The 11,742-nt window shown below is 41.3% G+C and overlaps 1 protein-coding gene across 1 annotated transcript in view; it reads left to right on the top strand.

The window, feature by feature from the left end:
- Positions 1–897: 897 nt before the first annotated feature.
- Positions 898–11,742, top strand: part of LOC146823178 (putative G protein-coupled receptor 141) — a 30,351-nt gene continuing 19,506 nt past the window's right edge. The window contains exons 1-2 of the mRNA XM_085606382.1: positions 898–1,293; positions 4,855–4,978. Of these exons, the coding sequence (XP_085462508.1) occupies positions 898–1,293; positions 4,855–4,978 (520 nt within the window). The remainder of the gene's footprint in view (positions 1,294–4,854; positions 4,979–11,742) is intronic.

The following is an 11,742-nucleotide window of genomic DNA, read 5'->3' as shown; positions in this document are numbered from 1 at the left end:
TGCAGTCCTCAACAGCTCCTGCTTGCAATTAAGGAGAGTGTGCTGTTCGTATCGTTGACTTTCAACAGTGAATTATTTTCATCAGCGAGGCTTCAGCAGCGGTTGTATTAGTTTGTGGCCAAGCTGCATGAACCTGATGACTGTAATATTAAATTGTACTGAGCACTAGCATCATTGGTACCGCTACTCTCCCGGTTTCACCCGACTTTTAGCCGGGTGCGTCACTTATCGGAGACAGCTAAAATGGTCAATCATGGTTGGCAGAGGAGTGACCAAGCTACATCACACTTATCATGCCACCGTGGTCCTATTGAATGTACCATTACCCTTAGCATTGGTATTGCAAATCAATGGTGCTAGTGTGAACACTGAAGCTCGCCTTTTTCAGTGATTTGCACACCAATGGCCATAGTTGGAATATTGTCTGCACCATTGTCAATTTGAATTTATTGGTGATTTGCTCACCTTGGCACACACTGAGAAGGTTGAATTTTCTTTGGTGATGCACACACCATTTATTATAACTGCCATTCTTTGCTCATTTATGTATAATTTCAGTATTAACATGATTTGAGTAGACGGTGATTTACACACCTTTTGGGGACCCTGGATATTTTTGATACACAGTGCTAACTCAGTTGAGACTCATTGACAGAGAGGAAAGCAAGATGGCAGCAGGCTAGTGAGGACCTGCTGCTTAAGATCACAGAAGATAAGATTAAGCACGGTTCATATCTCTCAGAAAGAGAAGACTTATGACAAGAAGTGGCCCTTACCTGCTGGCGGATCTGGCAATCTTTGAGCCTCGCCTGCGGTACTGGATGCGGTACTGGATGCGAGCGGCAAGGACTTCCACATGAATTGCTGGCAGAGCGACGCTCTGGGGGTCGAAAGGAAATGAAGCCGAAAGGGGCTCCGTCAGCGACACGGGCAAAAGCTGCTAAGAACCAGATAGCGGAGAGTCCACCTCCGAGGGACACAGCTGCAACGCCGGTGAAGTCCCGGACATTGGAGGATAGCATGGCCATGACGGATCGGGGAGCAGGAATAACTCAAGCGCCAGGACGACGAAGTCAGAATCTGACCCGGAAGGATACTCCGGGGAGAACGCTGCCCCACGTGAAGCAGTCAGAGCAGATGCAGACACAGATGCAGGCTATGGCTAACAATGATGAAATGGCTGAAGCACCAAAGAAGGTTGTGACAGGGGTAGCAGAAGGTGACTTAGCCCAACAAGGTTCTGGACCCCTATTAGCGAACCTCAGTCGAGCAAAAACCTGGGCCAAACCTTCGGTAACGATAAGGGTTTGGAAAACTCTATGGAAAGAAAACAACCCATAGGTGTTATGGATGATGGTTTACCCCATGCATGGGCTTAACATCTTGTACAAAAGACCCAGCAGGGAAAAGAAACGGATATAGAAGCAACAGCTAATTTTTACTCAGTCAGCCCGAACTAAGCAGGGAGAGCAAGATCTGAACTGGGACTACTCACCCTCTAGCTTGCTAGTGGGGGATATAACGAAACCTCCCTTCAATACGGAAGTGGTGCCCACAGCAACGTTGGATGCAATATTACAATCAGTCATGGCCCATTGTGAGGAGGCTAGACAAGATAGCATGCGATCTCAAGCCACTATTCGAAAAGTTCAAGGCTCAGTTCACAAAATCGCTAAAACATGCAGTGAAATTTCGGATCGTCTAACTGATCTTGAAACAAGAGCTGGTATTATTGAGTCCGAAATGGTATCAAAGCAGCTGCAAACTACATCACATGAAGCTAGACTCATAGATGTGCAGTGGAAGCTCGAAGATCAGTAAAACTGACAACAAAGAAACAATCTGCGGTTTTTGGGCATTTCTGAAAACAAAGGGGGTACGGATATCCATTGAAAAATGGTCGATCTTTTAGCCAAGGCGTTTCCTGAGGTAGAAGGTTGCAACTAGGCCCAGTAAATCCTACGAGCATACCGGGTCCCTTTGGTGATGAAACAGCAGACAGGTGCAGACGTCAGACCTCAAGCAGTCCTCGTGTTTTTTGGAAATGATCTCCTTCGTCAGATTATATTTGAAAAGGCCAGACCAGATCATAAACGCCGGTTATATGATGTTGAGTTCTTCACAAGACCTGACGTCTGTCATGTGATGGTCGAAAGGTGATGGAGGTTACGACAGATGATAAACCCTTTTCAAGAAAGGGGGGCCCAGGCATACCTCTTGAACCCAGCAAAATTAAAAGTTGTAATTGAAGATAGTGCCTGCTACTTCACATCAGAAATTAAAGCGAATGCGTTTTTGGATTAATTAAATAGGAAAGGCTAGGGAGGCTGGATCTATATAGGCTTCATGAAACTGACTATGGGACTGATAAGAGATATCTTTTCTTCTCCCCTTTCTCTTTTTCTTAGCTATTACTGATGGACTTGCTGGTTATTTTTGCACTTAATTCATAGTGGTGATGGTGGGCAATAGGATGGTAGGTGTTATATGATACAGGAGTGTAGGTTAAGGTATATTTGATATATCAATAAGGGAAGTATGGTTACTTTTGGATGTATTATGGAAAAAACTGGAGGGGACTCACAGATCATGCTAAGAGCTGTATCATCCGACCTAGACCATCAGTGTAGTAGCTTTCAAGGTTGGGGTGAAGGGTGGGAGAAGTGAGAGGGGGTTCAGGGGGGTGGGAGGAAGGAGGGGTGGGGTGGGACTGGGAGCAAGGGGAAGAAAAGCCAGCTTAGGTGCATCAAAGTGAGGAGATTCAGAAATAAAGTAAATAAAGAAAAGGAAAGAATAGATAAAAAATGGAATGGTAGGCTAAACAGATGGCTCATTTTGGGAGAAGGGTATGGATAAACTACGGATCAGTTCAATCAATGTGGCAGGCCTGAATAACAGAGCAAAAAGAGCTAAGGTATTCGAGATCTTGCGCTTTATTAACCCTGAAATTATTTGCTTACAGGAGACCCACATCCCATGGAATAATAGGGGAATCCTTCAGTTAACAGGATACGATCTGGCAGTTTGCTCCACACAGACGTCCATGATTAGGGGAGTAGTGATATTTATCAAACGGCAAGTGGGTATTAGCAAACTTACTCTGGTGGATAAATGGGGCCGATGCGCAATTGTTACTTTAAATACAGGGGTGACGGTTGGGGTAATATATGCTTCAAACCAGGACGATCCCGAGATCTGGGAAGTATTAGAGATGGAGCTTGCTGCGTGGCCAACACCTCTAACAGTATGTGGAGATTTTAATATCCATTTCAGGATCTCAAGTGAGACCGGGCTGAAGTATAAGGGGAGAAAACCACCGGTCAATCGGGCCATAAATAACTTTAAATCCAGCCATGGTCTGGTAGATGTGTGGGCAGCCAAGCACAATATTGATCCTGGGTATACATATTTCTCATGCCCCTATCAAAAAAATGTTCACCTAGACTATTTTTTGGTTTCAGCAAGCATTCTGGGGGCGGTTGCGATAACAAAGATGCCGCAAATTTTTTCATAAAACAACCCACTTTTACTAGAAATAACGGGTCAAGGCTCGGAAAGGGAACTCCGATCCTGGTCTTTTGAAATTGTTAGTAGATGAGGATTTTATTACATTTATTAAAAATTGGTCTAGAGAATTTTTTTAAATTAATCGATATAATGCTTCTCGTACGATTGTGTGGGATACATATAAAGGGTGTTTAAGGGGGGAAATAATAAGGTATGTAGGCCAGTAGCGGAAGCTGCCGAGGAGTCTGTTACCTCCCTTATGACCCGGCTGGCACAGCTAGAGACAGAACACATCAATTTGCTACATCAGGGAGAACCAGACACACTAACTGCGGTTAAGAATCAGTTAATCATCACTAAAACAGAGCTAAATAGCTTTTTTCAGATGCAAGTTGCTCAGACGTATCAAACACATCACAGAGAGCTATATGAATATGGGGAAAAGACTGGTAGACTTTTGGCCCTTAGGACTAGACAAAAGGTCTCTCGCAATAATATTAACGGAAATTAAAAATGCCAAGGGGCAGGTGGAAACAACTTCTGCCAAGATAATGGGGGTTTTTGAACAGTTATATAAGAAGCTATATCAGGCGGATCTTAGCTATAATTAATTAGCTGCCATAGAGGAGTATCCACAATTTAGCAGATTAGATCCCGCTATATGCTGGAAGAAGAGCTCACGCTGGAAGAAACTGTGTCGGATTTAAACTCTCTCTCTTCTGGGAAAGCTGCAGGCCCAGATAAAATCCCAGTGGAGATATATAAAATACTCCAAGCTGATCTGTCTATATTACTCCATGATCTTTTTTTTAGATGTTCAATATCGAGAACTCCCTCCCAAGTCTTGGCAGGACACGGACATAATATTATTTCATAAAAAGGGGAAACCATCGACACTGCCTGGTTTATATTGCCCCATTTCACTGATAAATTCAGATGCGAAGATGTATTCTAAAAATTTAGCGACACGGCTTCAGAGGGTCATAGCCAGTTTGGTTTCGCCATGACAACATGGCTTCGTACCTGGCAGGGTACTACCGACCATATACGACGGGTAGTTTCTCTGCTGGATATAGCCGAGACTAGGGGGGATGGACTGGCTGTGATCCTCTTGGATGCCGAGAAAGCCTTCAATAGAGTGACATGGCAATATTTATGGGGAGCCTTAGTAGAGAGAGGGTTTGGCCCCAAAATGATTACTGCTATTCAGGCGATGTATCATAAACCTTATGCCAGATTACAGGTTATGGGGACATCAGACCCAATAGTGGTGGCAAGAGGTACTAGACACGGATGTCTGTGCTCCCCATTCTCTTCGCCATATATCTTGATCCGTTCATTAACCAGATAATTCAGAACTCTGTGATTGAACCTTTTAAAGCAAATGGCTATGAGACGAAGGTACTCGTCTACGCAGACGATATCGCTGTGGTTACACCGAACCCAACAAAGGCAATATTAGAACTTGAGAGTATGTCGGAGAAATTTGGGAGCAGGTCAGGGTACTGTTTGAACAAGGGAAAGACTCAGATAATTAGCACAGAACAATGTAATTTACGGGATCAGCGACAGACAGAATCAGCAACATACCTAGGGGTAAAGATAGGTCCAGAGCAAGATATGTTGTGGGCAAATAATCTTGATATAGTGTTGGAGGAGGTTACCCCCGAGCTCAGACGGTTGGATAAGCTGCACTTATCGATAGTGGGGAGAGTAAATGTTTTAAAAATGATGATTTTTCCTAGATTTTTATATCTATTCTGCTCCATCCCCTTAGAATTGTCCGGTAATGCATTTCAGAAAATGAACTCTATTTTTTCAAACTTTATATGAAACTATCAAAAAACTCGACGTGCTTTAAAATCTTTAACCCTTCCGCGAGAGAGAGGTGGCTGGGCTGCTCCAAACTTAATTTTTTATTATTGGGCAGCTTTTCTGCAACAAATGGGTGCCCTGCTGGGAGCAGATAGCTCTGCACGGGAGGAGGGCTTACGATCTATATACCATCTGACTATTGGGGAGGAAGCAACAGGACTTTTTTTGAAAGACAACTCGAGCCCAGTTACTATAAAAAGGTCAGATTTAAGTGTTTATAAGCAGCTAGAATGGTATGAATTAAAGCAAGTACAATTATGAAAATCCCCAAATGCAGTAGATATACCCCCTTATGGGGTTCTTTGTTTTTCCCTGCGGAGCTATCGGATGTTATGTCTAGAGCTTGGGCACAGGCTGGTATACATCAGGTAGCAAGCTTAATTAGTGATAAATTGGAAATGCTATAATTCCCGGAATTAGTTAAAAAATTTGGGATCAACAGCAGATCGTATTTTAAATATATCCAAATCAGGGGGTGCCTAAAAAATTCAGGTGTAAAACAGGACAACCTTCGATCAATACCTCTAATGGACAAGCTATTTTGGGGGACGGGCTGATCGGGGATTATTATAATATGCTGATGGAAACAATACCTGATGATTTAGGTAAAACTGAGACAAGGTGGGCATCAAAAATTGGGGATAATGATATTGATCTAGATATGTCATTAGAATTAGGGAAACATATCTTTTTTGCAACAAACCTTAAAGCGCAACACTATAAAACCCTATTTAACATATATTATACCCCAGCCAAACTTTTGAGCTGGGGGAAAGGAGAATCAGATCAATGCCCTAGATATCAGCATAGCCCTGCCGATACTATACATATGCTTTACGCATGCAAGTCCCTGATTTTGTTGGAAAAGTGTATAGAGAAATTCTGGGAAAATTCAATTAATTGTGCAATTACTATTAGCGCGTCACTGATGCTAATTGGATATGATAGCCGAATGGGGCTACCATCAGCACATCGGGACTTTGTGTTTGTTACAATTGCGGTAGCAAGACTAATTAATTGCTACTGCATGGAAGGATTTGGAACCCCCCATATTTACTGCTTGGCTACATCGTTTATTGAATATAAATATTCTCGAAATGGCACTCTATAAAAACAAGGGCCACCAAGCCAGAGTGACAGGGGGTAAGATCTGGGCACCGATGACAGACTGACTTAAAGGAAACCAGGGGGAGCCGGCAAGTAGGATAGAAATGGGTTAATCTATGCTTGCTGTTTTTCTTATGTTTTTCTTTTTTCTTCTTTCCTTTTTCAATGTTATTTGAGAACCTCAAGAGTATACTGTAATATAATGTATGAATTCAGAGATGTAAATATCTTTTCTTTTCGCCTTAAAGATGACGGCATAAAATTAAATTAAAAAAAAATTAAAAAGAGACTCCTTGACAGAGCATGTGTATGCTTGCATAAATTACATTGAGCAGAGCGTACTACTAGTGTGCTGTCTCTAGTGGAAAGAGGTAAAATCAGCTAGTACTAACAGCATTTAGGACTAATCGTATAGCTGTGATGTAGTTAAAGTCTGTTTTGCAATTGCATTTTTTTTAGGCAACAGTTTAGCAATTGTATTGTGCAAAACATGATTCACCCTCCATTTTTTCTGTCGTCACCAGGGGAACCAATTCAGCATTCGTCTAAATTGGAAAAGTATTTTTCCATTGTGCCAAGGTTTGTGGAATGTTTGTAAGTGCAGGGCATAAAACTTCCCTTTTGATGCACTGTTTGGGCCCAGAAGGGCAAGAAGTATTTGAACATCTTCTTGAATTAAGTGATTTTGACTCAGTGGACTCAAATTAATTTGGTATCAGTATAAAGAAGTTGGACTTGCATTACCTCCCAACGGTGAGCACCGTGTTATAGTTTTTGGGAAGCAAATGCAAAAGTCCGATGAGTCAGTGGAAGAGTATATAACATCATTGAGCAAGTTAGCATCTACATGTAATTTTAGCACTTCATGTGAGGAAAGGTTAAGGGATCAATTTTACTTGGTTGTGTTATTGAAAAAGCCAGGGAAGCTTTGTGATAATCTGACATGGAGTGATGTGTTGATCACAGTAAAAACGCTTGTGCATTCAATGGCGTGTGTTGATCTTATCAAGATGGAATCTAATGAGTATGAAAAGGGTGTTTATAAAAACGGTGATGGTGATAAAAGTCGTAGTGTAAGAGTTAAAACATTTTAAAAAGACAACTTCAAAGAATATAAAGAAAAATGCAAGAATTCTAAGGACAGCTTTAAAGATGTTGAAATAACCCAACTTTGTTGCTTCCGTTGCAATAGCTCATCACATCTGGCTAATTGCAAGAGTTGCCCAGGTTTGAAGGCCATTTGAAAAACATATGAACACAAGGGTCAATTCATGTCCTATTGCAAGTCTGGTAGTGGCAAAGGCAAGGTATAGGAAGTGAAGTATGAGTCAGAGGATGATTGTAATTTGATTGTATTGCAAGTGGATGCCAAAGTAAAGGAAAGGGAAAGGAAGATCCAGTTGGATGTGGTGAGTGTGGGAGGTGCTAAGGTGAGCATGTTGTTTGACTCTGGGGCTAAAACTACCTTAGTACCAAAAAGTGTTTTCTGATTGCGAATTGAAAGGAAAAGTCAAGTTGTTCAAAGCAGATATAAAACCTTGAGGATATGGAGGGGAACCTATTAAACTTTTATGGTATTTCCAATGTGACATTGAGCTTAGTGACAGAATCACAGTGGGGAAGGTTTATGTGTCCATGAGAGGAGATTCCCTTATAAGTTGGATTCACCAGGGAGATCTGGGTGTTTATTTGGACCTGAATGAATCCCTTGCCAGGAGAATTAGAGAAAGGGTGAATATTGTGCAGTGCAGCCAAGAGTATGGACGTTCTTATCCAAATGTGTTCAAAGGTGGCTTGGGTTGTCTGAAGAAGTACCATCAGTTCATAAAAATCAAACCAGGATAAATTCTAAGAGTCTGTAAGGTGTGTAATGTTCCCTTGGTAGTGAGCGAGGACATGAAGGTTAGAGATAGACGGTATTATTGAGAAAGTAGAGGGGTCTGAGTGGTTGTCCCCTGTGGTCATAGTGAGGAAAGTGAACGGTGAGGTGAGATTTTGGGTCAATTTGTGTGAACTCAATAGATGCATCATAGTGGACAGGTACCCTCTACCAAATATAACAAAACTATTAAGTTCAATAGGGAGTGCAAAGAGTTTTTCTTCCCTGGTCTTGACATCCGCACATCACCAGATAAGATTACATCCTTTGTCTCAATATTCGATGTCTTTTGTTACCTCGGTTAGCACGTTCAATAGAATGCCTTTTTGGTTAGTCTAGTCTTCTGCTGTTTTTTAAAGGGTGATGTAGGGTGTCTTGGAAGGTGTACCTGGGATCAAGATTTATCAGGACGATTTAGTAGTGTTCAGTAAAATAAATATGATGAGAGGTTGCATGCTGTCCTTGCCAAGCTAGATGCTTGTGGTCTCACTCTTAAATTGAGCACCTGTAAATTTAATGTGGACAGTATTGAACTCTTAGGGCATGAAATATCCCCTAGTGGAATCAGTCCTGGGGAAGAACTAGTGACTGTCATTAGTAAAATGCTGACACCTGAGAACAAGGAAAAATTGATTAAGTTTCTTGGCATGGCGGAGTACTATGGTAAATTTGTAGCACAGGTTTGCAGAGAAGAGTGTTAACATGAGAGAACTGCTTAAAAAAGGGGTGGAATCTAAATAGAGTGAGGATTGTCAAAATTATTTTGTGACAATAAAGTCTAAATTGAAGGATGACCCCAGTCTATCAAGTTTTAAACAAGGCAGGATACGGTGCTGATGACGCACGCCAGTGAGAAAAGTTTGGATGCCGCTCTTCTGCAAGTAGTTCAATGGCAGAGAAAAAAAACATTATGTTTGTATCTAGAAGCTTAAAAGTGGCAGAACTGAAGTACTCAGTTATTGAGAAGGAAACATTGGGGTGCCTGGCAGTTAGAAAGCTGCTAAAGGTTTTATAGGGAAGTGAACGTATGATTAGGACTGATCATAAACCTGTGAAAGAGATATTCATGTCTAAAGGCATCAATGCAGTATCCACTAGAAAATGCAAGCTTGTAATTGCGTTACAAGAATTTCATTTTGGAGTAGAGTATGTTCCAAGAGCTAAAAATATATTATCGGACTGCGTATCTTGCATGTGTTGTGAAGAACTTTGGGTTGAGGACAAGAGTGGAATTTTGGATGAGAGTTATGTGAGGATGATAGTCTGTGACCTCAAATACTCTGAATTCATCCTCACATAACTCTCATCCAAAGTAGACTTGTATAGACTTGAGGAGGAATGAATAGATGAAGTGAAATGGGATCAGGATCTGCAGACAGTAAAGCAATGCATATTGTCAGAATGGTCAAGAAGATAAGATTGTAAACACGAAGTGAAAGGGTTTTGGAAGTGACAGGTATTGTCGGTTAGCAGTGGTTTGCTCTTTGGAGGTAATAGGTTGATTCCTCCCACCACATTGAGAAATTGTATCATTTCATCGGGAAATGAGAGTGACCTTGGGATCTCAAAGACAAAAATGAGGATTAGAACTTACTATTGATGGCCTGGAATGGACTTGATGGCACAGAGAAAAGGAGGGATTGCGTTGACTGTCTACGTAGTGAAAACATTTTTGAAGTGCAGATCTCTACCCAGATTGTGAGGAAGTTCTCTTCTTGACATTGTTGGTCCTATTAGATCTGGGAGTGTTGCTGATTATATTTTGAGTTGTATTGATTGGTATTCACGTTGGCCAGAGGTTGCAGTTGTAACTTCTGTGGTGAAGTGGACTGTGATAACTTTTCTTGAAAAGTTATTTGATCAAGAGGGTTGTCCTTCGGTGCTCTTAACTGATAATGGGGTAAAATTAAAATCAAGAGAAATGGAACATTCTCTAAGAGACAAAGGCATAGTTCATAAGAATATGCTATTTATCCCCCAGAATGCAATGGCATCATTGAGAGATTCAACAAAGTGTTGAAAGAAAACATACAGTGCTCAAGGATGACCAATAGGTAATGGTTGGAGGGAGTTCATGATAAAGTAAGAGCATATAAGCTAACACCCCTTTCTACTATGGGTATTGCAGTGTTTGAACTTTTCAGCGTAAGAATGCCGATTAGTGTGATGTGCCCTAGTTGGGTAAATAAAGAAGATACATTGGTGTCAAAGGCAATGTCGATGCAGCAAAATGGTAAAGTAAAACAAAAAATAGATAAAATGAAGGAAGAAAGAGTTTGACAATCAGAATAAAGGGAAGGTAACATGTATTAAGGTTGGAAACTGGGTAAGGATCACACCTCCACGGTCTGGTGCTGGAATTTCAAAACGTGTGAAGCCAATAAAGAATAATCAAATTGTTTACTAATGCTGTAAAGACAGATGACCATAAAATATGCAATGTGGACATGGTTTCAAAATTCAACATGGTGGAGTTGGAAAGGGACAAGGAAGTGAGCTTGGAATGCTGCAAGGATGGAGAGAAATATGAGGGTCCGAGAAGAATTGCAAGATCCCTACATTAAGTTTCTTGACCCATGCTCTACAACAATGTCTGACAATTTTATCTGTCCCTCACCAGTTTCGAATCCTGAGGCACAATGAAAGGTTAACTGGGATTCAGCTGCCCAATACAAGTTATCCCAAAATGGCAATCAGTTTATCTGGCATCTTTATTAAATTCCATAGAAAAAACATCTTATTTTCATCCCTGAGAATAATGATGAAGCACCACATAATGTCTTTTTTTCTCAAAGGAAAAGCATCTCAGGTTACAAACTCCCTTAAATAGTGATTAGTAATTATGTGCCTCTCACTGAAGTGTACTGTGGTGTAGGCAGGCCTGACAATTAATTTACGACCAAGACACACTCGTTCAGGTGATCAACTGGGACCTCTCCCATGGCGCAAGGGTGTGTCTATTTATTCTACAGCACATGTCTACAGGAGAGCACCAAATGGTGTTACAGTGTATCCCCCAGTATTAGCACATGCACAATACTACATTCTTCTAAAAAACACAGAACTTCATCAACCCGCCCACTCAACACAACATGTCAATTATTGTACAAAGTCTCTGAGATGATGCTATTTCTGAGATCATGTAGGTTCCACTTGCAGGTTGTACAGAGGATGATTGCTTCTCAACTTAGATGACATAGGAACCTTCTCAGCAGGAGGAACCTCCTTAGTTTCCCAGGGGCTTGTCGCACTAGTAACCTCTGGGTTACCTCGTCTAGCTGGGATATCCTTACTACATTCTAGGAAACAGTGTTATCGAATAGTCATTGTTCCACAACCCTTTGTATTGTGTTTAAGGCACTTCAGGGCATGGG

Source organism: Triturus cristatus, chromosome 5_2 (genome assembly GCF_964204655.1).
Source record: "Triturus cristatus chromosome 5_2, aTriCri1.1, whole genome shotgun sequence".
In the NCBI taxonomy this organism is placed as follows: Eukaryota; Metazoa; Chordata; class Amphibia; order Caudata; family Salamandridae; genus Triturus; species Triturus cristatus.
This window is presented reverse-complemented; position numbering and strand designations above follow the sequence as displayed.